Consider the following 17,728-nt stretch of genomic DNA (forward strand, 5'->3'; position numbering starts at 1 on the left):
TATTCTTTCACTTTATGTGTGTCCTTACATGGAAAATGAGTCTCTCATAGACAGCACATAGTTGATTCTTCTTTCTTCTATCGGTTCAGCCACCCTATTTTGATTATGCAGTTAATGTACATATAATTATTGATAGGAAAAGAATTACTATTGCTATTTTGTTGTCTTCTTTGTTGTCCCTCTTTTTCTCCCTCCTTTTGTGTTTCCATGATTTTTTGTGGTGACATACTTTGATTCCTTTCTCTTTTTGGTGTGTATCTTCTAGAATTACTTTCTTTGTGCTTATCATGGGGCTTAAAGTATCTTTAGTTAAAATAATATATTTTAAGCTGATAACAGCTTCATTTCAATCTCTTACCAATACTCAAGACTTTTACTTTTTACCTTGACACAGTTACTGTCACAAATTACATTTTATATTGTGTATCAATTAATGTATTTTAATATTTATTGTATTCTTTCGTCTTTTAACTTCTTGTTTTACTCTGTTTTGGCTGCTATAACAGAATACCTGAAACTGGGTAATTGGGTAATTTAGAATAATTAGAAGTTTTTTTTTTTTTTTTTTTTGACTCACAGTTTTGAAGAATGGGAAGTCCAAGATTGAAAGGTCAGCACTTGGCAAGCGCCTTGTTGTATGGTGGAAGGCAGAAGGGCAAGAGTGAGAAAAAGAGGGTCAAACTTACCATTTTATAATTGCACAAGTCCCACCTATGAGGGGCAACCAACATGGCCTAATCACCTCTTAAGTGTTCTACCTCTTAATGCTGTTAAAATGGCAATGAAATTTTTTTTTTTTTTTGAGACGGAGTCTCGCTCTGTCGCCCAGGCTGGGGTGCAGTGGCCGGATCTCAGCTCACTGCAAGCTCTGCCTCCCAGGTTTACACCATTCTCCTGCCTCAGCCTCCCGAGTAGCTGGGACTACAGGCACCCGCCACCTCGCCTGGCTAGTTTGGTTTTTTTTTTGTATTTTTTAGTAGAGACGGGGTTTCACTGTGTTAGCCAGGATGGTCTCGATCTCCTGACCTCGTGATCCGCCCGTCTTGGCCTCCCAAACTGCTGGGATTATAGGCTTGAGCCACCACGCTTGGCCAACAATGACATTTTAAGCAGTATTGAAGGAGACAAACATTCATGTCAAGTCACTTCTATACCAGAATTAGAAGTGATTTATACATCACTGTTACAGGATTACAGCATTCTGTATTTGTCTATATATTTACCTTTACCAGCAAGCTTTATACTTTTATATGCTTTCATATTGCTGTTTAGTGTCTTTTCCAAATTGAAGCACGTCCTTTAGGCTTTCTTGCAAGACAGGTCTAGTGATGAAATCCCTCAGCTTTTATCTATCTGGGAAAATCTTTATTCCTCTATTTTTAAGGCATAGTTTCATTGGATATAATATTGGTAGTTGGCAGTCTGGTTTTTCTTTCAGCACTTTGGTTATATCATCACTCTCTTCTGGCCTATAAGGTTTCTACTGAGAAATCTGCTGATAGTTTTATGAAGGCTCCCTTGCATATGACAAGCTACTTTTTTTTCCTGGCTATTTGCAAAATTCTTTGACTTTTGAAAATTTGATTATGATGGTCCCTGATTTAAGATGATTCAACTTGATATTTTTGACTTTATGATGGCACAAAAGTAATATACATTCAGCAAAAACTGTACTGAGTATACATAAAACCATTCTCTTTTTCACATTCAGCACAGCATTTAATAAATTACATGAAATATGCAACGATTTATTATAAAAGTCTTTGTTAGATGATTTGGCCAAACTGTAGGCTAACCATATTCTAAGCATGTTTAAGATAGAGTAGCCCAAGCTATAATCTTCCATAGGTTAGGTGTATTAAATGCATTTTTGACTTAAGGTATATTCAACTATGATGGCTTTATTGGGATGTAATCCCATGGTAAGTTGAGGAGCATCTGCATAATGTGTCTCAATGTAGATTTCTTTGGGTTCATCTAAGTTGGAGCTTGTTGGTCTTCTTGAATCTGGATGTCAATTTTCTTCCCCAGATTTGGGAAATTTTCAACCATTATTTCTTTAAATAAGCCTTCTACCCCATTTTCTCTTTTTTCTACTTATTAAACTTCCATAGTTTAATTCACTTGATGATGTCTCATAATTTCCTTAGGCTTTCCTCACTCTTTTTGTTTCCCTGACTGTAATTTTAAGTGGCCTGTGTTTGAGTTCACCAATTCTTTTTCCTTTTTTTTCCTTTTTTTAATATTTTGAGATGGAGTCTTGTTCTGTCACCCAGGCTGGAGTGCAGTGGCACAATCTCAGCTCACTGCAACCTCCGCCTCCTGGGTGCAAGCAATTCTCCTGCCTCAGCCTCCTGAGTAGCTGGGATTACAGGCGCTCGCCACCACGCCTGGGTAATTTTTGTATTTTTAGTAGAGACAGGGTTTCACCATGTTGGTCAGGCTGGTCTCAAACTCCTGACCTCATGATCTTCCTGTCTCAGCCTACCAAAGTGCTGGGATTACAGGCATGAGTCACCACACCTGGCCTATTCTCATTTTCTTCATGCATTGTTTTCTTGATGTTTTATCTCATCTTTACAACAATTATTTTGAATTATTTGCCAGGTAATTTGTATCACTTCATTTTATTAGATTTGTCTGGAGATTTATTTTGTTTCTTAGTTTGGACGGTATATCCCTATTCTTTTTTTTTTTTTTTTTTTTTTTTTTTTAATGTGACTCAACTTTGTGATAGGATCCATGCATTTGAAGAGACAACTACGTCTCCCTGTGTTTACACACTGGCTTCATACAAAGGAAGACCTTCACCAAGCTAGACATTCTGGCAACTTCCAAAACCTTTTTGGGAGAGATGCAACTTCTCTGGGTCTGTGCATATAATTTCTCAATTAGAGAAGCTTGCCCTTTTTTTTTTTTTTTTTTTTTTTTTTGAGCTTGTAATCTTTCTCTCTCTCTCTGGTGTCTATATGTAGGACTACATATTCTTGGTCCTATAATAGCAATCTGCTCCACTCTCACTTGTTCTCAGTGGCCACCAGGAATCCAAAGTATGCTGTCTTCCTGTCAGCACCCTGCATCAGGGGAGGCAGATATCCCTCAGTCCTCTAGAATGTCCGACGCACAGTCCACTTCTTTCTCCCTCTTGAGATAGACACCATAAGTTGTGCAGCTCCTGATTGTGTTGAGTCATGCCAGCTGCAGCAAGCTGATCCATGACTCTCCTTTGTTCTCAGAGACCCCCAGGTATACAAACTATGCTGGTTAAGTCAGTAGTCCGAGGAAAGGGAGAAACCATTCCCTTGGGGCAGCCCTCCAAAGAGTCAGAATATTGGATACATGCTTCACTATTTTCCCTCCCTCGCTAAAGAGAAGCCTCAACTTGCATACCTTCTCTCCATCACACTAAGTCTTTCTGGCTGCAGCAAGCCTCCCTCCACTTGTTTTTGTTCTCAGTGATCCTACTCCTGTCCCACCCCAAGCATCCAAATGATACGTGGGGTAAGACAGAAATCAGTCGCCAGGTTAGTCTTCCAAAAACCCTGAATGCTGAACTCATGCATTCACCACTTTTTTTTTCCCCACCTTAGGGGAAGTCGCAAGCTGGGTTGTTCTCTCCCGGTTGGGCTGTTCTCTCCTGGTGCTGAGCTGTGCTGATGTGGGTAAAATGAAATTGCTTTTCTTACCTATCTCAGTGTGGATATTCTGGTTTTGTTCCTGCCAGGGTACTTCAACTTCTTACCTGGATTCTGGAATTCTCCTAAAGGTATTTCGGTTTGCATATTGTTATATCAGTGTTTCTGTGGAGAAACAAGGGCTGGAACTTCCTATTTTGCCATCTTGCTAATGTTACTTCCTAGCAACTCAATTTTTAACTGGGTAGGTAAGAACTTGTAAGAGATCTAATAAAACATGTTGGACATTCACTATTATAAGTGGTAGCAAATGCATGGATTATGTGAATCATCCAAACTTGGATCAATTCTAAAAATGAAACACCCAGGGAATATGCTTATGTGAACAGGAAGATAGGGTTATTAATAATCACACTCATTGTATCAGGCTTCAATTTAGGAGTTGAGGAATAATGGGTTTTTCCTATTTATAATTAAGTTTCCAAACTTCCTGGGTCAGCTTTTTCCTTAAGCAATGAAGTGTTCCTGGATAAGTGGCCTCTAAGGCACTATAGACTCTCATCATTTTATGAAATTTTTATACATGAATAATGGTGAATGGCAGATGATGGCAAAGAAAAATGACACCTCTAGTATACAACTACTACTCATAATATGCTAAGATTTTTTTGAAAGAATGTGATTGATCTACTTTTGTGTTTAATATCTTTAAAAAGTTGGTTGGCTAATCTTGACTCCTTATAAATTGTAAATGAGAAGCAGAGGGACCTAATTTTTCCCATATGAGCCTTGATGATTCTAGATGACTCAAATGAATTCTTTAGTATAGATATCTTTCCTATCATTCTAATATTACCAGAAGCATGTGACTCTTTGGATTGAAAAATCATCCGAGTCAAATTACAAACACATATTTATTCCAATTAATTTTCTTTTACTTGCTGAAATCACCAGTACAGAATACTGGCCACCTCAAGACCACCCCCTTTGCCTTGACATTACAAGAATTTGTGTCGTATCAGAAATCAGACCCCAATCATTCCAGCTCTTTCATGCTCCTGCTTCTACTGCATAGTCCTCTGATTTCACAAACATCAATTAATTTCTTCCAACTCATAAGCCAACTCCTGAGTTTACTCTTTTCCTATTTAGTTGAAATTTATGATGGATAATTTAATTCCATGGCACTCAAAGTAGGCTCTGGTCAGCATGGGCATTATCTGGTAATTTGTTAGAAATGCAGACTCTCAGGCACTTCCTGACCTGCATTTTAGAAATTACTTAAAAAGATCCCCATGTAATTTGTATGCACATTGATGGTTGAGAAGCCCTGACGTCAAAATTTCTTCAACCAGTTCAATTAACTCACATATACTTTCTGGGTCAGCTTTGTTCTTAAGCACTGAAGTATCCCTGGATAAATGCCCTCTGAGGCACTATAGACTCGTCCATCACTTTATGAAATTCTTCCATATGAATCATGGTGAATGCCAGATGATGGCAAATAAAGAAAAATGACAGGTCTACTATATACATTTGCTACTCATAACACGGTAGTGCTGGTGTAGTTCCACAGCACATTGAAATTACTTGTTTATACTCATCATCACATCTGAACAGTCTTTTATGAGCAGATATCATATTATCTTCTTAATCTTAGCCAGATGCTATTACTAGCACGTTCTAGCAACACAGTGTTGTTGAGTTCAAGTTAACATCTCTCTAGGTCATGAACCAATTAATAAGATGTTATGACATAGCAGGATCAGTAACTATTCTAAAATATTTGCATCTTAATGGAGGATTCCTGAAGAAAAATGAATTTAGCCTAAATTATTAATAGTAATACTGTGAATTTTTGAGAAGTTGGTCAACTGAATGAAAATAATTTTGGGGGCAAAGGACTCTTTGTCTTCAAATTTCCCTCTACCTTGCCCATCATCAAGGTGGTCCAAATGAAAGAACTCTGAGTGCTTCTGGGCTGGCCGATTGGCTTTTAAATTGTCTTCTTCCTATTAGAGTTCTAAACGCCAATATCTCCATAGATAGAAACTGCAGGCCATATGAGAGACCCAATATACATGAAGTTATGGAATAATGGGAAGAGTAGTTGGAGTGGTGATAGGATTATTATAATACATTTCCTTCCAATTGCTTATCCAGTCACCTGTCTTCACCAGACTGAGTTGCCAGAGTAGAGATGTCTACCTTATGCAAACAGATCCCCTAGCCAGTACCTTGTACATAAAGATAGCATGTTTAATGAATTTTGGGGATAAATGATTTTAAGGCATTGGTCATGGTATGATTAATAAAATGGCATATCTGCGTCATAAAAACTGAAAGTGCCAGCAGTTCAGACTGTATTAGCAAGAGGGGGCATGTTCATTTCTGAATGCTGAATCCTGAGAAAACAGTATCATCTTTCACAGTGAGCCACATTAGTATTTTCTGGCTTATAAATGCCTTTCTTAACATCCCAGCTCCATCAAAGAGAAATTAGGCAATTGGGACACTATTTTATAAACTGACTTATAAAGGCTCGTGTTTCCCTACATAATGACTAAGTACTTCAGAAATGCTTTGTCTAACACTTATTTGTTGAGTATTATTAGATCATTAGTTGCAGACTTAATGTTACCATGTTGTAATTTTCATGTGGTTGAAAAGTTAACATAATGTAGAAATGTGAAATTAAACCAGTTGACTATGAGCAGCAGCCCTGCTAAGATCTGTTTCTCAATCCTCATTATTTCATCTCTTGGCTTATCGTCTTTGCTGCCTTCTCCTATTACTCACAAAATTGCCAAACAAGTCCCTGAGGATGCACTAGCACAGGGCTTCTGGAAAATAGTATTTAGACAGTTTACATCATGGGACCAATGAAGCCAATATATTTGCCATTGTTACAAAAAAAGAAAAAAAAAAAGCCTGAGTTCTCTTGTTATGTTAATTGACCCACAGCTTTAGAAGGAAGAGGGCAAATTTGGATGAGAAACAATGAGAAAGCAAATTTTCAGGGGACTAACTTGTAGGTTTCAGTTTAAATGATGCTTAATAGAATAGAGAAGATATGAGAATTTTAATAACTTTGAATCCACAGTGGGACTATCTTGGAAAAAAAGAATGACATAAAAATTATTCTTTTCTATTCAGAGAGCGTGAAGAGGAGGAGAAAAGAGGAGGAGAAAGGCTAAGATCTTTTCCAATGCAAAATTAGGAAAAAATATACTGTAGGTAAGTCACAAAAAACAAATATCTTGAAGTTTTCTTTGTTTATGAGGTTACAACTGTGGTGCAACTTACTGTGCCTGTCATTATTTTCCTCCTAGTAGGAGGAGAAGCCAGGGAGCAGTAAACTAGAGCTGGCCTTGCCAATGGAAACTAACCTCGTAGAGTTAGCAGGACCTTTCAAAGCATCATTTGGGAACCTCTGTGTGGCCTTTGCAAGGTAGTGTCCTCCCCACGCCTCACTGCCTACATCCAGAGTCTAGATATTACCATACATACCTTTACTTCATTCAAATAAGAGAAATAAATGTAACTCTGCATTTATCCTCAGTATTATCATTCAATAAATAGACTTTGGGTATGAAGGACATTTTCATCATATGTACCAGCACACAAATTGTAATTTAGAGATGAAAATGAGTATTCTAAAATTTGTCAAATCTCTGTTGTGCTAAGTCACACTAACTAGCTGTATCATAAAAAGTAGTGGCACAAAGTCATCCCAAGTGACTCAGCAAAATTTTTCTAACCTCGCCTCATTTAATCCCCCCTTTTCTATTCAAAGCAGAATTGGTCAGCAGGAAAATCAACTTCTAGAATTAGGCCTTTAGTTATTAACCCCACAGCAGATTCTTATATTATGAGATGGTTAATACACGGTTGTTCTTGAAGCCTCGTAGATTCCTCCTAATTCTATAATGATCAGATTTAAAAATATTTTCTGCTTATAAATCTCTATTATCAGACAGTAGAGAAAATCTTGTTTTATCCAACAATGAGGAAAAAGGAACAAAGCCTAGGAAATGGGTGTATAGAGAAAAAAAACCTTCAGTTGCCATTGAGGGAAAATATTTCTCAAGTTTAAACCAAACCAAACAAAAAGCACATGATGATATACAGTCCTAATAAAATTTTATTGAGAACCAGTAAGTCAAATCCTTTACAGAACATAAAAATACATATGATCCCAGCCTTTCCCATTAAATGACAATATAACATTTGGGCAGTCTCCCTGAATATCTCAAACAGTTTGCTTTATAATTAGAGAAACAGTTCGTCTACAGCTCAACAGTACAGAAAACACAGGAATGAGGTGCTCTTATTTAGCGGAAGCAGAAATGAAATTGGAATTCAATGTAAATAATAAAGGACTACAGATGAGTTCTAGTAGCCAAAGGAGTATATGCATAAATAGTCACTCTTCACATTTTCTATTTCTAAAGTAGCTAGTAAAAGGCAGGACCATCAAAAGATCAGACAAAAATTAACCTGACGACATAGTAGCAGAGTATGTCTCTCAATTCAGTTATTTAGGAAATGTTAATAAAGAAAGTAACCCTAGATCCACTTTTACCTAAAACTCTACCTACCATGAAGGTTTTTGATGCCAAATAATTGGAACTGACATGAAAGATAAAAAGAGAGCCACGTGACTCAGGATTAAAGACTGACAACTCAGGCCACACTACAGTCCATAGTATCTATGGAAATAGTCAGGATAGTAATAATAATAGTCCATGGTATCTATGGAAATAGCCAGGATAATGTTAACATTCTTTACAAGATGAAAAGTTAACTATTTGCAATTTCTAAATTACTATAGAAACAGAAACATGTGACGGGATAAATGAACACTGCTTGGCAATCTTTGAAGGTTTTATTACCTAGTCCCCGCACAGAGATAAGAGATGGTGTTGAGTTTTCTAGGAAGCAACTTCTGGGAAGGATTTTTACCAAGAAGAAAAATATCCAAGAGAAAAATATAACAACTAGAACTGAAACAATGATGCCACTACCTTTTAAAACTAAGAAGCCTAGTATAAAAGTTTCTTTAGTTACTACCATGTTAGGGGATTGTCTCAGCGTTGTAGGCTTTGCCTGAGTTTAAAATCAAATCAAAACTTTTTTGCTCTTAAGCATAAATACAACAAATAGCATACATATAAAATTGTGCCAGTTTAATAAGTTTTCAAAAGCTTAAAACAAACTTGAATTGTGTTTGTGTGGATGAATTTGCTAGCAGATGACTGCAGCTAACCCATTTATGCTGGGGGTTGCAATTTTTTGTGTGAAAAATCAGACCTTGGCAATGACTTTGAGCAGTAGGATGTAAATGACTCCCACAAGCTTAGCGTTCCAATAATGGAACACTAGGCATAAATGGGTTAACAAGAATCATACTTGAAATGTTCTTCTCCCTGCCTTGAAACCTTCCTGGGGTTAAGTATTGCTATCACGATACTTGGAGAACTGTGATCAAGTCTCCTTTGGCTCAAAGAAAGTGTTCTTTTCCCTTGCTTAGTAACGTAGCTAAAAGCATAGGCACAGTAGAGTAAGACATTTAACTAAACCAAATGAGCTTTATTCTTTCAGGCTGAACACCACAGACAAAGGCAAATTAGCTTTGCTGTGCACTACTTTTACTTCTTACTGTAAGTGCTGATGTTGCTGACTGAAAGCTCGTGTCACAAGAAAGGCAGAGCATGCACACGCTTACCAGTAGCACTTCAGCAATCTGCGAGGCACAAGGTAGTGCCGACTTACACAAATCGAGAAGGAGGAAGCTGATCCTAGAAACCGAGCAGTGGGCTGCTTTTTAAATCCTACTGCCAGTGGCCTTTAAAGGGTCGATTTCCAATAATATTAGCTCTTTTGGTGCTAAACAGGAGATAATAGGAGACTGCTACCTGCAGGAACCAGCACACACTCAGTAGGGATTTGGTTTGAAGTTCCAATAAAAATAGCATGTTTTTGTCACCAAGAGAGCTGTGAAATAGGCACATTTAAAATACTTAGACCCTGTTATTTTAAAGCTACAATTTTTTTTTGCAAAATCAGTTGCAAAATCTCCTTTTGCAAAATCAGTTGCAAAGAGAAAAAACAAGCCAGGCAAAGGCAGTATTGGAAGGAGGAGGAGTAAAAGCTGCTGAGTCAAAACATTTGTACGGGATTTGAAGCACCAGGGAGTCTTTATCTACTACAGAAAACATGATTCTGTGGTCTCAGAAACTGATGAATTGTTAAGCCTAGGATACACAAAGATGCATTTGTTCTAAGCATGAACTCTGGATAATACCTCCTCAACAAAAAGCATTTCTATTAAAAGCTTAGTGTTTTTGTTCAAGTTATTGGTTACATAGTATTCCCTTTCTCATCCCCCCTTTTTAAACCGAAGTAGAATACTGTACTATTTAGTGAAAAGATCAAAGTTCAGATAAATTGATAAGAAGGAAAATATTTTATGGCTTATACCAAAGAGTCAGCACTAATGCATAGTCACTGTAAAAAACTCAAGTTAAAGTTTAGAAAGTCAGTCAGAGTGGACTGAAATCCTAGGTCAAAGCATACTCATACATAGAAAATTAGCTTCCTGATCTTATATGAATACTGAAAAACAAACATATTTAAATAAAGAGTTCCAAAAAACCCAGATTATTTTAGAGAAAACACAAACTGTTATTGTTAGCTTATCTTGAACTAACCTTCAACTCAGAATTTTCACAATGATCATCACGTTTTATACGTTTTTTGATTAAAAAGATTGGCTTCTGAAGCCTGTATGCCTTGCTGACAAAAACAGGCAAATCTGAAAGTATGTTTACCTCTAGTCTAAATAGGCATCAAGAATTTAAAAAATGATATTTAGGTCCCAAGTCCAGATTGCAATTCTTGGAATTTTTCTCCTGGAAGCATTTAGTTATATTTTTGTCCCTTTCAAAATGAAACACCTAGAGAAAAGCAAGTCATAAAATTGTTTGCCCTCCAATTGGAGGAAAAATATTAAAGAAAAGTGAAGTGCAATACCCAATAATAGTCACATATTTATTTTTATCTATATTGAGTTTCTTTTAAACATTTTTAGAACAGTAACAGATGGTTATATTCATAAACTTAAATAAGATTTCCTCCAAGTTCTGGAACATATGTATACAATCTCAAAACACTGTACATATCACTCACTCTCCCTTTAGGAAGAAATGGAAATTAAAGTTAAAAGACTTCCTTGGATACTTTTAAGTAAAAGTAAATGATAATGGAAATGAACTGAATGAAAGACAAATTCTGAAAAAAGCTAACAAAATCAAGTCCACAGTTTGACTCTTTGTTTCCTTGGAAAGCAACGAAAGCACTTAGCTTGGGTTTGAATATACAGAAAGGGTCATGCAGTGAGTTACAGGTGGCATGCTTTCCTTTCAGAGTTCAAATGCAGGGAACCTGGCTTTTGTGGGGACTAGCAGGTCAGCCAGGAAATATATTGTTCCAGCCATTCCTGAAGAAACAGAAAGAGGCAAAAGTTATTATACCAAATGACTCCACTTCATAGGATGGCTTTTTTTTTCCTCCAAATCTTTATAGACAAAGCAAGTCAACAGCATTTCAGTCTATTCAAACACACAAACATCAACAAAGGGTGCCCACCAGTGACGGCCTTGTCCCTAAGGTCTGGATCAAGGCCATACTGGAGGGGAGGGTGGGGATGTCCTCTTGGCCCTCCTCCTTCAGCATCCTATGGCTTTTTCCCCACCTCACTGACACCCCCCGAGAGCATACAACTCTGCAAAAACGAAGGATGGCTCCATTTTTAACATTAACATCACCACAATATTAATGGCAATGATTTAAATGAAGTGTAAATCTATGTTTACAGACATTGTAGTTCAACATTAGAGGAGATCACTAGTGAGGTGCTCAGCCTTATATCCCGGTAGAAGACTGGAGAGAGAATGGAGCCAGGTAAGTTCAAGTCACAGCCCTGCCATTTACCAAATGTAAGCTCCTGAGCCTCAGTCTCCTCGGCTCTGACATGAAGGTAGTAGTGCCTGTATGTTTTTTGCTGAATGATTTATGATGGCATCTGCAAAATGCCCAACATGTGCCTGGCTCCATAAAAGGGAGTCACCCGATGACTACCAGTATTGGGACTGTGGTAGCACACGTGCTAAATGATTTTTAATATCGATTTAGCATATTAGGAAATCAAGTAGTAAAAATAATTTTTTGATAAATTCAAATATATTAATTAGCAAGCAGAGAAGTAGATGCTGATATTATAAGGCAAATAAATAAAGTGTACAAAATACCTTCAAAGAGAGAGAAAGGGGTGTCTGGTGTTCTGCATCCGTGTTCTCCATACTCTAAGCACCATTCAGCAAACTGAAAATGAGACCAAGTTAAATTAGTATAGTGATTTCTTCCAGAGATCTCCCAAAAGTTAAGAGGTTGTCCCTACAAATTACTCTGAAAAGTCAAACACTACCTTCACATCAAAGAAAGGAGATTAATGCAGAGTAAAGGATGGTCTGAGAGAGTACACAGCATGGGAGGAATTTAATGAGCTGTCTGAGTCACGTATCTCCAAGGTTATTTAAGAAGAAAGGCACTAAATCACCCTACGTCTTTATTTTTTCTCCCATAAATGCTGCTGAGTAGAATTATGTCCCTTTAAAGGAATGCTAATTTAATTGAAAGGTTTTTGAAGGTTTTCCTTAAATAACTGTATTTGTTATCCAAGATCTATGATTTTAGGGATAAATGAATTAAATCAGATGAACTAGAACCCTTTCTACAACCTCCTGGGAGACCTGCTTTTTTTTTCTTTTTTTTTCAAGATAGAGTTTCACTCTTGTCACCCAGGCTGGAGTACAATGGCATGATATCAGCTCATTGCAACCTCCGCCTCCCGGGTTCAAGTGATTCTCGTGCCTCAGCCTCCAAAGTAGCTGGGATTATAGACACCTGCCACCACACCTGGCTAAGTTTTTGTATTTTAAGTAGAGACCACGTTGGCCAGGCTGGTCTCGAACTCCTGACCTCAGGTGATCCACCTGCCTCAGCCTCCCAAAGTGCTGAGATCACAGGTATGAGCCACCGAGCTGCTTTCTGTTTGGTGGTTCTGACTCTTACCTTACAGGCCCTATACAGGTACTTCATATCCTGCGTGAGGTTGTAGAGTGTCAGGAAGGCATAGGCATTCCCTGCAGCACCGTGGCACAGCCCATATCCCTTCTTCAGCAACCCGTATTGCCAGATCACATCAGCACACTGATAGGCATCACAGAGATACTTTTCCTCTCTGAATACCTGCAGAGGCAAAGGACATGCATTCTATTATATGGGATATAAAAGAAAGTTCCATTGATACTCCTTCCTGATAGGTAAGAAGGAGAGAGGGAGATGGCTTGGCAAGAAAGGGTAAAGGATTTAGTGACAGAGGGATGTGTTATATTTCTAGTGACAATTACTAAAATCTACTAGTTTGGCTTTTTATTTTTTAAATTGTGCATGATTTTGGTATGTACAGTCTAAGTTTTCTGTGCATGTGTGTGTGTTTATGTGGATGTTACTGAGGAAGCAGCATTATTTAACTTGCAACTTGCTGTTAGCATGAGTGACATTCCAAAGAACACATGCTCTCTTCTTTGGTAACTATGATGTCCTCTTCACTATTAGGAAGTTTCTTTACACACTGGAGAACAACTGTTCTTTAGGAAATATGCAAATTGAGTATAAAACATTAGATTTTGTCAGGAAAATAGAGATAGACCTTTACAATTTTTACGGCCTCCTGTATCTTCACCAAAGACTGAGGAAATATTCTGAGTAGGTATTTTTAATAGCTCATTGCAACTTAAGTGTTCTTAAAAGTAGGATAAGGCAGTTTAAAAAGGTTTTCCAGTATGAATGTGTCTAATTCTCTGAAATGTAGCATTTGATACACTGGCAGCTTATTTATGAGATGCCAGTGCCCAGCAATGATCTGCAGAGTTGTAATTTGTTGATTTGGCACCAATGGTCATAGACATCCTTTTTTTTTTCTCAACTACAAACCTTTGATCGCAGTTCTGTGAGGGCATGCTTTTTATTAGTGTTATTTATGCACTACAATGGAATCGTACAATATTTGTCTTTTTATATCTGTTTATTTCACTTAGCATAATGTTTTCAAGGTTCATCCATGTTGTAATATGTATCAGAAAGTCATTCTTTTAATAGCGGAATAATATTCCATTGCATTGTGATATGTTCCATTGTATATATGATATTTTCTTTATCAATTCATCTCTTGATGAATACTTGGATTATTTTCACCTTGTGGCAATTATAAATAATGCTGCTATGAATGCTGGTGTACAGTATCTGTTTGAATCCTTGGTTTTGGTTCTTTTGGGTACACACCTAGGAGTGGAATTGCTAGATAATATGCTGGATCATAAACAATATCTCATTGCAACCTAAGTATTGTTGAAAGTAGGTTATGAAACCATGCCTGCTATGGTACAGAGAGATGGTGAGAATGAATTATAATTCATTTAGCAAAGTGATCTTAGGTCCCACAAGAGATTTATTTATTGTTCCTTTATGGATGAGGGTAAAACTAATTTTAAATTATAAATTTTTGGTTATTAAAAAAATTTTTTCAAAAATACACACAGTACCTTATAGGCCTGGATGAGCATGTAGATGACCCCAGGGGCGCCATGGCACCAATGGACAAGCAGATCTCGATTATCACCTATACATGGAGGGTAATTGCCAGAAGGGAACTTCAGCTGGCAGACGTAGTCTACACTGGGCTTGACCAAACTATGTAACTTCCCTTGGCTCACTTGAAGGCTGGGCTAAAAATGAGAAGGAAATTATTAGTTCTGCTGAAGCAAACAAACCTTCCTAGGTCTCAGTATATTTAAACCAGAAAAAAAGCATGGCTAAGAGGAAATGGAAGGTCATTAAGAGGTTTTGGATTTCATTCAATTTTTCCACCTATTGGATGCCTTTATTTTAATCTTTTGCGATTTCATTTAAAAACTTTAAACAATGGGACAAAGTAAAATTGGGCTACTAGCTAACTCTTAGGGTCCTTTGTATATATTGTTTTTCTTTTTTATTTGAGATGGAGTTTCACTCGTCACCCAGGCTGGAGTGCAATGGTACGATCTTGGCTCCCTGCAACCTCCATCTCCTGGGTTCAAGTAATTCTCCTGTCTCAGCCTCCCAAGTACTTGGGATTACAGACACCTGTCACCACGCCCGGCTAATTTTTGTATTTTTAGTAGAGACGGGGTTTCACCATGTTGAACAGGCTGGTCTCGAACTCCTGACCTCAGATGATCCGCCCGCCTCAGCCTCCCAAAGTACTGGGATAACAGGCGTGAGCCACTGTGCTCGACATTTTGTATATATTGTTTTTCAATATTGTTATCTACATACATATAAGTAATTTTCCAAAGTCAACGCCTGAGAATGCGAGTGTAAGAGAAGTTTCCCATGGTTTCAATATATAAAGCAAGCTTTAAAAGTCACAAAGGGATGCACTAGACAAACCAAGCATGACTTTCGTTATTAAATTTAGAGAGGAGATAGTATCCTTTTTCTATTGAAAATACCACCTAACAAGTTAAGAGACCTGGAATCTAGATTCCAAACTATAGCATGCCTCTAGATCAGGTCTGTCTTTTTGCAGAGGATTTAGGACTGATCTAAATGCCACATTATTTTGATATAACAACGTACAGATCCAAAGGACATACTGACATAGAGCATATGAGCTACCATTTTTGATACATGTTTTAGTTTCTCCTTTTGGTCCTGTTCTTACTTCAGTGACTGCTAATGTCTTTAACAGAGTCAAAGTGCTGTTACGCTAGGCAAGGTGTGGGGCATGTGGTGGTGAGGGGTGGCAGTGGTGTGAAGCACAGGCAGGAGGTGGTTGTGGTGGGGTCAAAGTAATGTTGACAATACGACTTCCACAAGATTCTGAAAGTGTACTGAGTTATTTAAAAGACAGATTTCATTTTATACAAAGAACAGCATTAAAGTTCAAAGTGTTACAGTAGAATGAGTGGACTCTCTTCAAACTTGCAGGAATTACCCAATATGGCCTAAAAATAATGATGTTTAATTTTACGTTAATGAAGGGGTACCTACTAGAATAGACTTTCAGGATTAAAAATTAAATCATTTCATATAGATGATAACCTGCAAATGAAAAAATCAATACTTGGGTTTTCAGATTTCTTACTACAGCTAACACAAGGAGACAGAGTATGTCTCATGATTATTTGTTTAAATGAACATTTGATGAGGCTGTCTAGTCACTAACTATGTCTCCTGATTATTTGTTTCAATGAAAGTTCAATAAGGCTGTCTAATCCTCTTTGGAGAGGGCCTCTAATATGTTTGATTCTAACTAACCTTGAAACTTCAGAAGACTCTTCCTTCCTGAAAACTTTTAGGAATCTACATTTACTACTGGGAATAGAGAGGAAGACATGCACCAGAAAAATAAAGAAATTTAAGTCTAAATGTCAACATCTAATTATATAACCTCTAATTGAAAAGTGTAGAATAAATACACCAGTTAGTCTCTGATTGCCACTAACACTCAATGTGTGACTCTGCATTCAAAAGTAATAATAACCTTGAGTTTTTCAGTTCTGTTGTCCTTGTTTATTTATAGGTAGAGGGCAGGTCCAACACTGATCTTGTGTTGTAAGAGTCAGCTACTCAAAGAGCTGGTAGTATGTATATCCAAGCACTCCTGCTGAACACGTGAATGAAACACTTTTATATGACAGTGTGTCTTGGGAAGGTGACAGGGGTACCTCTGCTGCCATTAAAAATCAATTGCCATGAATTCTTATTCGTAAGTGCCAATTTCTCCTTAAGGAGTGCTTCAGAAGTCTCCCAAAATGATGCTCTCATGAGAAGTCCTCTTCTGATCTCTCCCAAGTTATGTTTGATGCAGTAAATGCTATTTGTCTTTAGTCTGTTTGACTCTGGTTGATGTGCCCCAATAGTATTAGATCCTAAGAACTGTTGGGCAGAGCATATTCAGCTGTTTTTCAGGTAAGTAAAAGTCTCCTCAGCTTTGCTCTCTAAGTAAGCATTAGGCAACAAGCGCTCATTTGTTTTCTATTGATTTTGTTCCTATTACTGGAATTTGTTGGAATTAGTTGTGCCTTTTAATGTGGAATAATATTTTTAATTCAAAGCACTGGCTGCAAGAGCAGAGCAGAGGCGCTTCATGCAGAATTATAGGTCAAAATACGTTAGTTTGCACAAGTGATGCTAAGTGGGCAAGTAGGGTAACCTGTAAATCAAACTTCATCTCAAAATGCAAGGCCTTTAATGTTTATACATTTTTAAAGGCACCTTCATAAACATTACTTTTGTTTGTCTAGGTCAAGTTAATTACAAGGAGAGTACTGTAATGCAGAGGTTGACAGAATGACAAACTAGAACTAGAACATCTGTCTTCTCACCCATGATAGTACATGGGTCAGGAAGGACATTTTAAAGTTCCACCACAATCACTCCTTACCTGCATCAGGTAGTAATAAATTCCAGCCAGGCCATGAGCAGCCCCTACATAATATTCCTGGTACCATTCATACATGAGTGGAGACTTTGCCGTGAAGTTTCTCTTCCTAGCTAGGTTTTCTCCAGAGGTTAAAATTGTTTCACAAATCTGCAGAGAGAGAACCAGCCAAAATAACAAGTTAACTGAACAAAAACGTTCCTGGAGGAGGTAATGACTTTTTTGCTAAGAAGTACTGAGGAACACGACAAATTAGACACTAGCTTTCAGCCAGGGAAAGGCACGGTTTAATTCTTCATCAGAGAGTGGGACTATATTCAGCCTAGAAGCGGGAGGGCATAGAGGATTGTGAGCTGTTTGCATTACAGTTTACAAGAGTTCACCTGTCAAAGAAAAGCATAAACTCCTCTAGGCACCACCAAAGCAGACCCTCCATCTGGGAGGTGAAATTTGGCTCTAATCTTCTTTGGAGAGGACCTCTAAATTCTGAAATGGAGCAGACTGGCCTTCTGACTGAGTCAGAAATGTTTCCAACAGCACTCCG

General features: G+C 37.6%; 1 protein-coding gene across 3 annotated transcripts in view; it reads right to left on the reverse strand.

The window, feature by feature from the left end:
- Positions 1 to 7,761: 7,761 nt before the first annotated feature.
- Positions 7,762 to 17,728, reverse strand: part of LANCL1 (LanC like glutathione S-transferase 1) — a 45,530-nt gene continuing 35,563 nt past the window's right edge. For all 3 annotated transcript variants that reach the window (XM_007966136.3, XM_007966135.3, XM_073020048.1), the window contains 5 exons: positions 17,188 to 17,334; positions 14,303 to 14,485; positions 12,771 to 12,947; positions 11,948 to 12,020; positions 7,762 to 11,136 (listed from right to left, as the gene is read on the reverse strand). In XM_007966136.3, coding sequence (XP_007964327.1) covers positions 11,060 to 11,136; positions 11,948 to 12,020; positions 12,771 to 12,947; positions 14,303 to 14,485; positions 17,188 to 17,334 — 657 coding nt within the window. In that variant the 3' untranslated portion in view covers positions 7,762 to 11,059. The remainder of the gene's footprint in view (positions 11,137 to 11,947; positions 12,021 to 12,770; positions 12,948 to 14,302; positions 14,486 to 17,187; positions 17,335 to 17,728) is intronic.

This window comes from Chlorocebus sabaeus, chromosome 10, assembly GCF_047675955.1.
Source record: "Chlorocebus sabaeus isolate Y175 chromosome 10, mChlSab1.0.hap1, whole genome shotgun sequence".
NCBI lineage: Eukaryota > Metazoa > Chordata > Mammalia > Primates > Cercopithecidae > Chlorocebus > Chlorocebus sabaeus.